General features: G+C 43.6%; 1 protein-coding gene across 4 annotated transcripts in view; it reads left to right on the plus strand.

Moving 5' to 3' along the window:
- Window positions 1–13,927, plus strand: part of CNTN5 (contactin 5) — a 657,243-nt gene extending 643,316 nt beyond the window's left edge. For all 4 annotated transcript variants that reach the window (XM_082219029.1, XM_082219028.1, XM_082219031.1 and 1 more), the window contains 4 exons: window positions 6,623–6,809; window positions 7,217–7,329; window positions 10,474–10,642; window positions 12,518–13,927. In XM_082219029.1, coding sequence (XP_082075155.1) covers window positions 6,623–6,809; window positions 7,217–7,329; window positions 10,474–10,642; window positions 12,518–12,621 — 573 coding nt within the window. In that variant the 3' untranslated portion in view covers window positions 12,622–13,927. The remainder of the gene's footprint in view (window positions 1–6,622; window positions 6,810–7,216; window positions 7,330–10,473; window positions 10,643–12,517) is intronic.
- The last annotated feature ends 1,044 nt before the right edge of the window (window positions 13,928–14,971 follow it).

Below are 14,971 nucleotides of genomic sequence, written 5' to 3' on the forward strand. Positions count from 1 at the left end.
CTGGGAAAGACTCCTGTCTGAAACCTTGGAATGGCAGTCCCAGTCCGTGTTGACAGTACTGATGGACCCATGTTGCGATTGGTACAACACAGTTTTCTATGTATTCCCACAAAAAACATTGTAATCTATAGAAACATAAAGTGTCTTGCTGAACTGTCTAGTCCAGCATTCTTTAACCTGACAGTGGCCAGCCCTGGGTGATCATAAGAAAAAAATGTAGGAGATACAGCTCTCCCCCTTTTGCTTGTCTCCATCATGTGGCAGCTTGAGGAATGCTGTGTGGAGGCTCCCTTTAGCAATCACATTCCTACAGTATAGGAATTGGCTCCCTGACCATGAATCTGTGTATTTTTCAAAAAGCTATTGAAGTTACCAGCTGCCACCGTCACGCTTTTCCACTGGAAACTTGCCAGACTCAAAGGATGTTTAAGTTGAACATCAATACTATTAAAATCCAGTTTTGAAAAGTGAATCGTGACTAAGGCAGCACTGAAAATTTCTTCAGCATTATTTTTTTTTACCATTTTCTCTCAGTTAATGAGAAAATGAACTGCTTCTGAGAGTTATCAAAGGGGAGAGAAAATTTAAAGCGACATTGTCATGGTAGGATGTGTGGGGCTTTTGTTTTGCTTCCCTGGCTATCAAGATGCCTGAGGGGCTTTGTGAGTATCTGTCCTTTCATTCTGCAAATAATCTCTCTCCAGTGCTCTGCAGCCTTCCTAGGTGCCCATACTTCTTGGAAAGCTCATGTGGGCTTTCTTGTAAGCACAGAAAGGCATGGATGGTGCCTCTCACCTGTTTGTTGTTATTTCTTAAAGCAGAGTCTTATTACTGTTATAGAAATAAATGTGGGAGGGAAATGTAAGGTAAAAGGAAGAACTTACCTTAAAAAAATGAAGTAAGTCAGTGCATTGGTCTCGGGTGCTCAGTTGCCAGCCTTCCCAGCTACCCTCACTTTAAAGCTGAGGGTAAGACACTATGAGGTAACTTCTCATAGGGGCCTTTGTCATATCAGAAAGGTTGCAAGAGTGCTGGAGAAATGTTGAGTGCAGGGGAAATCATAAGGTCAGCTCAACCCTGTAGCCACCGAATTATGAAGAAATTCTAAATTGCCCTGGGAATGAGACTGAAAACTGGGGGAAGAAAATATTCACAAAACTGCAGGGCAGGTTTCTGCACTTCATTCAGCATGACAAAGCCATGTCCAATTGGTGTCAGTGGGACCCAAGGTAGCAATCCTATGCCTAAGAAACTTGTGTATATCAATCTGGTGTAAGTTGGGCCAGCGTAATTCTACACCAGATCCAAACCCTATTCAGTAGCAATAGCGGCTGCATGTTCCATTTTGCCACTTGAGGCAAAACGGGAAGAAGGAGGAGGAGGAGGAGGAGGAGGAGGAGGAGGGAGTCTGGATTTGATATCCTGCTTTATCACTACCCTAAGGAGTCTCAAAGTGGCTAACATTCTCCTTTCCCTTCCTCCCCCACAACGAACACTCTGTGAGGTGAGTGGGGCTGAGAGACTTCAAAGAAGTGTGACTGGCCCAAGGTCACCCAGCAGCTGCATGTGGAGGAGCGGAGACGCAAACCCGATTCACCAGATTACGAGACTACCGCTCTTAACCACTACACCATGCTGGAAGTGCTGCCTGAGGTGCCTGCCCCACAGAAGCGGTGCTAGCATTGGCAACCATTTTGGGTGAGATGGCGCCAATTTCCAGCAAGATCCCACCCAAATTGCACGAGCTCTCATGTGCTCCACAAGATCTGGCACAGTTTCAGTGAGGTGTTGCTGGAAATTGGCACCGTCCAAGCTGAAATCAGCACCAATGCTTTCCAAACAACATCAGCACAGCAGGCATAACACTCAGGAGGCACTGCCTCAGGGTCTTCTGCTGCCTGAGAGGAGGCCTTATTGTGCCTCATTGGTGTGTTGGCTCTTAGTAGCAGGGCGGCGGCGGCTGGTTTGCCGAAACCTGGCAAGGCTACACAAGCTTTTAAAACAGTGCTCTACGCTGGGTTGCCAGGTCATGTGACTAAGCTGAATAGGCTGAGGAGCCAATCAGAGTCCTCCCTATCTGATTCCACCCCCATCATGCCACATCTGAGGGACTTACACCACTCTCAGGTCAGCTGACTAAGCACCAGCTGAACTGAGATGAGCAGCTTACACCAGCTGAGCCACAAATCCAATGTATCCTAAGCTTTTCATCCCAGAAAGTCTTGTCACAGGAGTTCCCCCTTAGTCTGGATCCAACCCTGTGTATTTCACAAAGCTCTACCTTTTCATAAGGCTGGCTTTCAACAGCTAGGGTTATAACGAGTGGCGTGGGCAAGGGCAATGCATATATATCACATGCCGTGTTTTGTTTATCGTAGGCATTTTTATTATGTCGATTTGTCCCAAGTCCAGCACATTACCTGTGATTCCAAGTCCTTTGGGACAGCTTTAGCTGCGGGGGGGGGGCAAGCAGAGATTCACACCTTTGCTCTGTTCACCCTGAAAAAAATTGCTAGCAGCTGCAGATTGCCTCTATGCCCTGGCACTGGAAGCGACTGCTTGAATCTGCGAGCTGCTGCATAATTGGGCTGTAAGCCTCGTTCTCTGAGGAAATGTTGTCTAGATAATTATGAGTAGCTTCTTCAGAGCCAAATTGCCCTGTGGATGAAATTGGAATCAATGCACAGTCTTCTTACAGACCAGCATCATGAAAGGAAAAGGCTGATGGACTGGCGCTGTCATAAATATATCCATCTCCTCAAAAGTGGGACAATGGTGCCTGTACGAGGTAAAAGTAGGCAGATACAACAATAATAAATAGGAATGTTTTAAAAAAACAAACCAACAGGCAGTGGCGTAGCGTAGGGGGTGTAGGGGGGGCCGGCTGCACCGGGCGCAACATCTGGGGGTTAGGGTTAGGGTTCACAAACCTACGGGTTAGGGGGCGCAAATCCACGGGTTAGGGGGCGCAAATTACTTGCCTTGCCCCGGGTGCCTACAACCCACGCTACGCCACTGCCAACAGGTACAATTCCCTTTAAACCTAATTCACAACACCAGCTAATTACCCACAGCATACTTAAAGCACTGTGATGCCATGACTTCCCCCAAAGACTTCTGTGAACTGTAGTTTGTTAAGGGTGCAGAGAGATTGTTAGGAGACACACACACACTCCCAACAGAGCTGCAATTTCTAACGGCCTTTAGCAAAGCACAGCTGTCAGGGTTCTTTAGCGAAAGCCATGCCTGCTAAAGTGGTATAAGAATGCTTTAAATGTATGGTGTGTTCCTAGCACCATGGACTGCCAAGGGAAAGATGTATCTTTCACTGGATTTCAGAAATTATTTGGTTGCATCACCATGCTTCAGTGTGATCCCACTGAAAAGGTCCCTTGATCTTGATTTCCGCACTTAAAAATAAATGCTCAACTTTGGAGGTTAGGGAAGAATAAAGATATGATCCCCTTTAATCAATGGATCGATGAGATGACAATACTTGCAACATGTGAACAGACAACTTATAGACACAGGCTTTGTTTTGACAAATATATTGACATTTGGAACAAGTTTATACAGAATATAGTAGGTGATCAATAATCATATATGTATTAGGACAATAATACTGTTTATATATCTATATAATAATTATATAAAATTATATAATTATTTTTTGTTATTGTATCTGTGCACTATCTTTCTCTTTTGTTTTTCATTCATTTATTTTCTGTAGCTGAAATTCTATTAATAAAACATTTTTAAAAAATAAAACTGTGGAGGTTAAGGGATAGTTACATGGGACGGGGCCTTTTCGGTCATTGCACCCAGGCTTTAGAACTGCTTCCCATGAGAGGCCCATTCCTAGTCTTTCAGGTGCCATGTAAAACACTGTAGGTTTAGTGGGCTTTTGGAAAAGAAGGTTAGCTTTTGTCTGCTGTATTTTCTCCTGCTGGTTATATTCTGTCTCCTTACTGGTGTGTGTCTGTTATGCATATGTGTTTGGGTGTGTAAGCCAATTTCCAATATTATATGTTCTTCAATATTTTGTGAACTGCTTTGAATGTTCCTTTTCCTTTCCTTTCCATATTTTGTAAGCTACTGTCTCCTTTAATATGTGCACAGTGCCTAGAAACTTTTAGGCGCTTCGGAAATAAATCACCACCGCCATCAACTTGGTAGATGTTTTGCTGAGCAAAAGTCAGCGGTGGGCAGGGGTTAACCTTGACATAAGCAATTTTGCTCGCTGCAAAGCCCGACGTCTTGCAAGAAGTTGGTGCCTACATTGAACGGATTACAAAGGAACTAGTTGGTATTCATGTGCTGCCAGCGTAGCCCCCCAGAGAGTGTGTGGGGGGGGGACTCAGCAAAGGCAAGCAGTGACTGCCACAGACTTGTAAACATCAAAAACGATTTGGGCTTCTGTGTGCAAAGGAAGGGAGGCGATCCACAGAGAGGGTTCTTCCTGAATTACATTTGACAGAAACGAGTTCCTATCTGAGTAACTCAAACCAAGCCCACAGCCCGCCTCTCTGTCCCTCAGCGATGCTGCTCCGGTATGATTAACCCACTACAAGGTTTCCTCAGGTGTTCTGTCATCTCCAATTCATTACCCAGGCTCAGAGCTTTCTCGCTGCACCAAAGAAGGAAATATTGCTTGTGCCATTTCCTCACACGATTCAGTTCAAAGCTTGCCAGGTCTGAAGAGTAAATTTCTTGGAGAACCCACCAGAGGTGGGCTGTCCTTGAATCCTCTGAAGTACTTTTGACTTCCTGTCAGCACTCATTCTTGCTCACTCAATCTAGCTCCTCAACACAACAACACCCCATGCTGTGGTGCACTGAATCTCAATGTTCTTATAGACAAATTCGTGGAGGATAAAGCTCCCCATGGCTATGTTCTACCTCTGCTGTTGGAGACAGTGATGCTTCTGAATGCTAGTTGCTGGAAACAGCAGGACGGAGAAGTGTTGTTTCGCTCAGGTCCTGCTTTGGGGCTTACCATAATCATCTGATTGGCTGATGTGAGAACGGGATGCTGGAGTAGTTGGTTCAGTGGCCTGATCCACCAAGGATGTCCTTAATGTGCTAACAGTGTAACACCCTGTTGCTGGGCTGCTGGGAAGGGTATGTCCAATCCCGCTTGGAAGTGAGTTGTGGTTTTCCTTGAGACCTTTTCATTGTCAGGTGTTCAGCCTACATTTGAGTAGGACCCTGGTAGAGACGCATGCCCGACTGGCATGTTCCCTCCCTCCTGGTCAATCGTTCGGGAGCTTCATAAGCTTTCTTCAGCCCGAACATCACTGCAACCGATGCCAACCGGCACCGGCACACTTAGGGATCCGCAGAGTTTGCGCATCATGCGTGACAGAACTCAGCAACTCAGCATTTTGGCTAATCTACTTTATTTACATATAAACACACATGGAGCGCTGCAACATGGCTCCCTCTCTCTCTAGCATCAGACAGTAAAGAGGAAAAGAACACAGGACAATAGACCAACTTCACGGAACACAGTAACACAAACATCCTGTCTCCGTCACTTCCCAGTCTGTGGAGTCAAAACATATAACGTCATGTGAAAGACAACAATCCCATGACTGTAATCATGGAGCAGGAATTCTAACATCCATAAAGTGGCTGGATGCCCTACTTTACAATTCTCTCAAAGACACCTTCCATTTGAAGTGCTGTCCAATCAAAGTCCAGTTTAAGGATAAAAGAGTTTCCCATCAGCAGGTAGAAGCACTTGAAAAGCAGACTGTGCAGGTATGCAGATCACCTAGCCGCAGCCTTCCCCACTATGATGAAACGCATTGTACTTCCATCTAAATTACAGTCATTATTTCTGACTGCTAGGGACATGGTTTAATATAATTATTTATAGGTGGGGATAAAAGAAATGAACCTATAAACCTAAATCAACATATTATTATGGAGGAAATGTAGCCATTGGAGACCAATGCTCCCTGAATTTGTCTAATCCTTTCCCAAGGTGTTTGTCACCATTATCACATTTTGTGGGAATGAATTCCATTATTTAACTCTGTGCAGTGGGAAGAAGTACAGTGGTACCTCGGGTTACATACGCTTCAGGTTACATACGCTTCAGGTTACACACTCCACAAAGCCAGAAATAGTTAAGAACTTTGCTTCAGGATAAGAACAGAAATCGGGCTCCGGCGGCGCAGCAGCAGCAGGAGGCCCCATTGGCTAAAGTGGTGCTTCAGGTTAAGAACAGTTTCAGGTTAAGAACGGACCTCCAGAATGAATTAAGTACTTAACCCGAGGTACCACTGCGCATCTCTACACCTGTCATGAAGAACGTCTCCACACTGGCTTCACTGGAAGACTCCCAATTCAAGTAATATGAAGGAGAGATTTAAAAATGTCTGTTCACTTTCTCTACATCGACCGTAATTTAATACACCTCTGTCTTATCCCCCCACATACTAAACTGGAAAAATAAAATAAAATCCAAGCATTGCAACCTTTCCTCTTAGTGGAGTTAAGGCCTCTTGACATTTTCTCAAAGAGGGCTGTGCTATGGGCATTATGAATGTACATAATTAGGGAAAGAACCCCATGAGTGTCGTGGTCAATCACTCACACAATTCTCCATTGGCAGGTTGGTTACTGGAAAGATATGGAACAAGAGGAAGCGGCTGAAAAGACCAGGACAGAAGGAAATGAGTCATCCATCATTCTGACAGGGCTTGAAAGCAACACATTATACCACCTGAGAGTGAAGGCATACAACTCAGCGGGGTATGGACCACCCAGCAGCGCCGTCCGTGCCACCACCAAGAAATCTCGTAGGTTCCCAACTCTTCTTCTCCTCCTCGTAATGTACAGCCCTAATAAGGCTTCCATTCCTTTCTCTTGGTCTTCCTTTCCTTGTGGGAGAGAGGTAGATACTAGATGCTGAATAACAAAATAGGGCTGCTGTGTTGTTTGGCTTCAGGAGCTCACTTCAAAGGATCTGTATTCCAAGGAGGACTGAGAGCATTTGAGATTCTCAAGAAGTTATCTTTCAGGAAAATAAGGCTAACAGGTTTTGGCATGGAATAGGAAGGGGAGATGAAATGATCCAGTAGGTATTGAAATGACACTTCTGGAACAAGAGACTATGTCACTGAACCTTGTCTGGCTCTTTGGGCGCTTTTGCCCAATCTTCCAACATGTATTTCAAAACATTCTTTGTTTTTATCTTCCCTCCCAGCTCCTAGCCAAGCGCCAAGCAACATCATGTGGATACAAGATGGCTCCCACGTTTCCTTGGGATGGGAACCTGTTAAACCTTTAGCTAATGAATCAGATGTCATGGGATACAAGGTCAGTTTTGACATATCTACCATCTTGTTCTCTGGAATGCTATGTTCTTTTATTCCTCTCTTTTTCCTTATCTCACACTGTGCATTGCAAGGCTCTTCAGCACTGAGAAGCCAAAGTATCGAATTCGCAGGCCCCGATCCATGTGTCGATTTCCATTAGCCAAGCCTGTATTTGCTTAGCCTTCTCAAACGATTAGCAATTGCACTGATCAGCTGTCCGTTGGGTAGAGCAAAATGTGGGGGCTTAATTCTAGTTCCTCCTCTCAAAAAGAGCTGATCAGTGCTATTTAAAATTTCCAAAGCCGTTAACCATAGTTTCCTGGTTGGGACAAAATGGGAAACCATGGTTTGTGGAAGATTTCTTGGCTTGTTTGCACCTGCCATGACATAGGCATCCAAGGGAAGGGAAGCCAATCAGCTCATTCTTTCTGAGCTAATGAAGCTAAGGTATTGTCAGGGACTGACTGGGCACTGAGGAGTGATGGCTGGATACTGATGAGTGGGCGCCAGGAGAAGGGGGGTTAGAGACTGAATTGGAAGAAGAGATGAATGGTCCGGGGGAGCTTGTAACAGCCTGGAGGGAAGAAGCAGCGGCAGGAATGGACAGTGAAAAACAGGTGCAAGAGGAGGGGGAGAGGGGTCAGGCTGGTGGAGAGTTAAGGGCTTTCACACCTCCTCCGCCTGCCCCCACCTCTCCTGGGCCACTGTCTCCCAGGATCAGAAGAGGATTGAAGAGGGAGGATCAGAAGTAGATTACATGCAAGTAGAGTCTTAGACTGCTTGTGCACAGCTTGGTTGGGGAAGATACAGAAGCTGAGGTCAGGGGTTAAGGTTAGGGTTAGGGTGAATTTTTGTCATGGCAACTTCCTCATTGGGTGTGCACTTAGAAGTAGCTGAGAGACGTAGGACTGATGGACCTGCCTTTTCCTAACTTGTAAGTGCACTTTTGACAATAAAGATCATCGCTATTCTACAATCCCACCTCCTCTGCCAATATACAGTCATACAGTATAATAAAATGAATTCATTTTCAGAATGGAACAAAACCAATGATACAAAACTGATCATACAAAGAACAAACGTCACTGGAACACTGGAACTTTAGTGGTTAAACAATGTCTTTCATTGTTTCAATGTCATTTGGGGGATGCGGGTGGCGCTGTGGGTTAAACCACAGAGTCTAGGACTTGCCGATCAGAAGGTCGCGGTTCAGATCCCTGCGAAGGGGTGAGCTCCTGTTGCTCAGTCCCTGCTCCTGCCCACCTAGCAGTTCGAAAGCACATCAAAGTGCAAGTAGATAAATATTTACCGCTCCAGTGGGAAGGTAAACGGTGTTTCCGTGAACTGCTCTGGCTCGCCAGAAGCAGCTTAGTCATGCTGGCCACATGACCCAGAAGCTGTACGCTGGCTCCCTCAGCCAATAAAGCGAGATGAGCGCCACAACCCCAGAGTCGGTCACAACTGAACCTAAGGGTCAGGGGTCCCTTTACCTTTACTTGAATGTCTTTCAGCTTGGAATTAAAGAAACTAATTAATTAGATGTTGCTGTTGTTGCTATTTTAAAGAATTAAACTTATAATACTTCATTTATTTATAAATATTTCTTTTTTGGGGGGGTGAAGTAGAATTCTGTGTTTACTCTGCTCTGAACCCACTGTAGTCTATTGACAATAAAGGGTTAATTCCTTCCTGTGGACCTTCCTTGTCTGACAGCACCGTGATGGATATGGTTGTGGAATCCCTGTACCTAGGCTGGGAGTGGGGGTGGGGAATTGCTTGCATAGAACATGCCTGAGCATGTGGTTCCTCAATGCGTATGCACACAGAGGCCTTCTTCCACATGGGCATCAATGGAAGGTTGTTCTCTCAGAGCTGCATCTTGACATGAAAAAGGAAACAGGTGAACCAGAGATCCTGTAAGGATGGATGTCTCAACTCTACTTCCTTTCCTTCCACCCTCCAGTTGCCATCTATTTCCACTTCTCTTTTAAACATGGAGTTCAAACAAAAGCACTACTTTTTTAAGGACAACCCACCCACCCCTTAAAATCAAATTAAATGCCTTTATACCTTAGTATATTTTGGATATGGTGATTGTCAACTGTGGATTATGAACTGAATAATATATGCTGCCTGATGCCGTTAATGCTGCCCCATTTGACTATTAATAGGAACAGACTGCAGTGAAATCCGCGCTAACGCTTCAATTTGACAGTGTTTGCAGTAGGATTTAAGGAAAGGCAGAAACATGAGGTGTTGTAAATGCCATTAAAATTAATATTTTCTTTATGGAGCAGAAGTGCAAATACTGAGATTTGTTATGATTGTGTTGGGGATATCAGCAATCTGTACTCGTAGCATCTGGCTTCACTCTTCCATTTTTGGGGCTTTGGAGAATACGAAGCTCTTTACTCACATAAGTGGTTTGAAAATGGTTATTGGATCACACACTCCCCACAAAAAAATGCATATGCACTGTTGCTCACACATGCATACACTTTTTCATGTACCCCCATAGTGTTAGTTGCAATCTCAAACGCATATGCAAATGTGAATATACACTTTAGCCAATTGCTTTCTTCCTCCATCTCTCTCTCTCTCTCCCATTTAATACTTACATACTTCCAACAGCACTCAAGACAACATATACACTCACTGTCCAGAAGGTTCATATCTTACATTAATTGGACAAAGGGTAGCATGGCAAGAAGTTGCACATGGTTCAGAGTTCAAGAGCATTTTGCTGGCTTGCAACCTCCCTCCCTTTCGTTTCCTGCTCATCTCCTCCTTACATCCCTGCTGAGTGTTAACTACAGTGCTCTGCCACTATTTTATCAATCACCATAAAACCTCTTCTCTAACTCTGGTTAGCATAAATTACGGTTAGCACTGATGGAGATGCCAGATGTGAGGTAACTGCAGTTATCAGCCTGATTCCAACATTCAGTTTCATTGAATGGCATCAGATTATTGGGGGTGGGGATGACTTGTTTCTATCCACTCTTTTCATACCATGCTTAATTTCATACACATTGTCCTTCTTACTTATTCCGTAAGCCCAGTTCTCAGTTGCTTAGCCCTTGCTTTCATTGCCATGTTCTTCATTGGATGCTAGATATTCTACAGCTGTTCATATTGTCTGCAGGTTTTGTTTAGGCAGGAAGGTGACAGCAACAGTCAAGTCATTGAAACACAGAAAACATCTGCAGTGGTGCTTCTCCCTGATGTCGGGGTCTATATCATAGAGGTCCGCGCAGTCAGTGAAGGAGGGGATGGGATGCTGAGCTCTCAAATCAGGGTACCATCTTTTTCAGGTAAGGAAGTGAAATGATTAATAATAATAATTTTTTATTTATACCCCACCCATCTGGCTGGGTTTCCCCAGCCACTCTGAGCAGCTTCCAACAGAATATTAAAATACAATAGTCAATTAAACATTAAAAGCTTCCCTAAACAGGGCTGCCTTCAGATGTCTTCTAAAAGTCTGGTAGTTGTTTTTCTCTTCGACATCTTGTGGGAGGGCGTTCCACAGGGCGGGCGCCACTACCAAGAAGGCCCTCTGCCTGGTTCCCTGTAACTTGGTTTCTCACAGCAAGGGAACCGCCAGAAGGCCCTCGGCGCTCGACCTCAGAATGATGGGGGTTATTGTGTTGTCACCATTGCCGTACCACAGACCAGATGTGGCAAGCTTATCCATCTAAATTACACATGCTGCCTTATCAATGACCGATATATGAGATAGCATGGTATCATTGCTGTTTGTTAAAGTGGCATGGATTCTTCCATGTGCTCTATATCTCAAGTTTTGCTTCCAGCATATTGAGCAAAGTCCTGGGGGTCTTGGTCAGCTTGTTATTCTAAAGGAATGTTTAAATCCTGATGTTGCAGCCAAAATCAAAGGGGATCCAGTCAAGTCAGTTGAGGACGACACCAACTATTTTGCCTCCTGGCTGACTTGGAAACATCTTGGGGTCAAACCACACGTGCATATGCAATGTTTGATATCTCATTGCTTATTCATTTGATGATTCACCACTGAATTGCTTATTTATTTGATGATTCACCAGGTAAATGCCCTCCACTGAAAAAACTGTGGGTTAAATAAGGTGAAAGCTTTTTCTACAGAGCTGTTGCAGATATATGAAAGTTCCCACACAGGCTATGATCCTTTGCACCAGGGGTGCAGAAGTTCTTGAATCCTGAGGGTCTCATTCTTTCCTAGGCACTCTTCTGTGAGCCACATAGTGGACAGAAGCAAAAGCAAAGGTGGACAAGTGTTAATTTAGGGTTGTTTTGAACACACTGTCTCTCTCACACACACTTTTCTCCACAACGGTGGCTGGAAGTGGAGAACCCACCAATTAACACAATCCAGAGTTTTTGGCACCACATCAGCTTTTCTCTTGGTGTACATCAGGAAAATATCTGGTCTAAACTTGTGCTCACATATTTCTCTACTGAAACACCAACGAAAGGTCCAAAGTTCTGATATAAATCTCAGTTGGGTGTAAGAGTCCCACCAGAGTCCTCCTGTCAACAAAACATGAGTAAAAGAGAGTACTTCATAAAGAACATTACCTTCCTAGTTTGTTTACACAGCCTCAGCCAATAAAGGACCGACAGTGCTAATTTTAGAACAGAGGATGACATAGAGCATTGTTTACTGTTGCATTGATTAACAATAAATAATGTTACTTGATTAATAAGTATGCAAAGGACATGCATTTCAAATAAACAAAGGGAAGGTTATTTACTCTCATAATTTCTTGCCGAATGCAAAGTTAATTGCATTTTATTTATTTATTTTACGTCTTGACTTAGCAGAGCCATCCTACTTAGAAAAAACAATCAGACCTGTTGTAATTAAATTGAATCTTCGGTGTTGTCCCAGTAAGCCCACACTGACAAAAAAAAAATTATGAATATTCTGGGTTGGATCAGAGTCCCTTGTGCTGAATTTGTCTCAAGGTATTAGTGTGTTAAAATCACAGCAGATCATTGGGTTAGGGACTGCAAAATGCCAAAATCTGATAGGGAGTTACTACCTCATCGTGGATCACCATTCTATCTGGGATTCTTTAGCTATGATTCCTGCATTACAGGGGGTTGGACAAGACAACCCTTTGGGTCGATTCCAACACCACAGTTCTAAAATTCTGTGTTTCTGTCTCTTGCTTTGATTGTCCTAGGTGGAAAAGTCACAAGTTCTCAGTCAAGCCTACGTGCGTTCTCTACTTCGTCATCGACTGTAACGTTCCTTTTGGTACTAATGGTCCCGTCAACCTCGTGGTGAAGACAGACTGTGGACCTTTTCCTCATTCATCGTTCTGATTGGTTTAGCCTGATAACATCACTGGATGGAATTCTGTATCCATGGAGGAAGCAGAAGGCAAAGAGCCCAATGGTCAAAGACACGAGAAACACACATGGTGCACCAGGAAGAGTGTTGTGGGTAGCCAATAATGCTAAAACAATTCATCAGGTTTCTTCTCTTCAGTTTCTTGTAAATGTCCTCTATGGGGGAGGGGATATTTATTGCCCAACAGAGAAAATATGCAGATTGTACGAAATGAACTTTTGTAAGCAAATGAAAAAAATCTGTCCAATTTTACTTTCCTTTTCTAATGCGTTTCTATATTAGCTGACACCAGTCTTGTATCATTAGTAGTTTAAATTGTGGCGTCTAGTACAGTACATCTATTTTGTTTGAGTTGTTATGGGTTGGTTTTTTTAAGAAAAAAAGTTTGATAAATATTTGGAGTCTAAATCCCCCCTCCCTCTTTTCATAAGGCTGGCTTTATTGCTCCCCCCCCCCATTGGAAAGACACAATGGCAAAAGTTACATTATGTGGTCCCTTTTCTAAATCATTGTAGAAAATGTCACCTTAAAAAAAAAATATGAATGAGGCTCCATCAAGTTAGCAAACTATGGTAATTTTTTTATTGTTTTTCTGCTCTGTTTCTATTCTCAGGGCATGCGAGTCACTTTTTTTCACTGCAAGGTAATTTTCTAAGCAGCTCGGCAAAGAATGAAATGCAGCCGTATTATTTTTGCACCAGCTATTGTCCACCTTAACAACAGAGAGAGAGAGAATGCTTATTTTCTAACAGCGAGAATATAGCTGATTGAGAATGCAAATGGCAATGAAACCATCGCCAGGCATTTAATCATAGCCTCCAGTCATTGCTAACTGGAAGTAAACAAAAACCCCCCCCGAATGAATGCAAAGAGACAGAGCTGTTATCCTCAAACAGCTGTCAGTCTTTAGACCTTTATTTTTGTAGTCCATTTTTGTATGGTACTGTACTGTCTATATTTGGTGATTCAGCTGAAGGATATCAAGAAGCATTTCGAGATCGAAACAGGTGTTGCCTGGATTTGCAGTCAAAAACGTGTACACAGTTCAAACAGGTTAATGCCATGTTCAAAGCAACGCTGGAATTGATGCTGTTAGACATTGTTTTCTAAGCAAGTGGCCTTCAGCCTCTCCAGATCCAGGATATATCTTCAAATATAGGACTGGGCCCATTTTCAGTTCTTTGTCTTGCATTTTATTTTAGCATTGCTTTATCCATTTGTATATCAAGTTCCTTCCTTCCCTTCCCTTCCCTTCCCTTCCCTTCCCTTCCTTCCTTCCTTCCTTCCTTCCTTCCTTCCTTCCTTCCTTCCTTCCTTCCTTCCTTCCTTCCTCTCCCTTCCCTCCTTCTCCATCTTTCTGCGTCTGTCTACACTAAGTTTGTTACACCATATTGGTCTGACTCATATTACGTGAGCTATCGGTTCAAGTTTCGGGAGTATTCATCCACCATCCCTAACAAGAGATTTGGTTCCGTTTGCATTTTAATGCAGACATACCCAACTTGCACTTCCCAAAACCATATGCAAACCAGAAGGCACCTCTCCTTTGAAATTCACACCTCTGAATTTTGCAATGCGGTTCTGCAACAACAACAAAATGCGTACGAAATAAAAAGTGTGCAAATACATTATGAGAGTATGTGCACAGAAATGCATGGAAATAACATGCAAAAAAATGAATTTTGTTGGGTGGGGGAACTGATTGCAAAAAGCATATACATAGGCAAATCGCAACAAATATATTGGGGAAAATGCACATTAAAATGCAGGCATATTTTTTTTTTGTGAGGACTCTTGGGAACTGAAGTTAAAAATGGAAAAACAAAAAGCTGAATGTGACCCTGACTATGGGTACTATCCAGGCCTTTTTCCCCCAGCTGGAACTCACTGAAACTCAGTTCTGGCAGCTCTCAGGTGGGCACCATTGCCATTATAAGAGAAGAACGAAGGCATTCATAGTAAGTTCCAGCACCTCTTTTTTCCTAAAAAAAGAGCACTGGTACTATCACAGGTCCCCATTTCTTGATTTAGGCTACTATGTCCAGTCCATTTAAGGGCTAGGACCATTGCTGCCAATTTTAATCCCAGAGATTATTTTGCAGTACCACACATTTCCCCATTTTTTCCAATGCAGAGTGAAGAGGCGTGTATTTTTGTGTGTGTGCATGTACATCTGGTGAAGTTCTGAAGGCCTCTCATGACTAGAGCACCCAAGCCGAAATACCTCTGCTCTTGTCTGTGTTAAAACGCACATGTGGGTATGCTCTAGGGTGGTGAATATGGT

Source organism: Podarcis vaucheri (assembly GCF_965113315.1).
Source record: "Podarcis vaucheri genome assembly, chromosome: 4".
Taxonomy (NCBI): Eukaryota; Metazoa; Chordata; class Lepidosauria; order Squamata; family Lacertidae; genus Podarcis; species Podarcis vaucheri.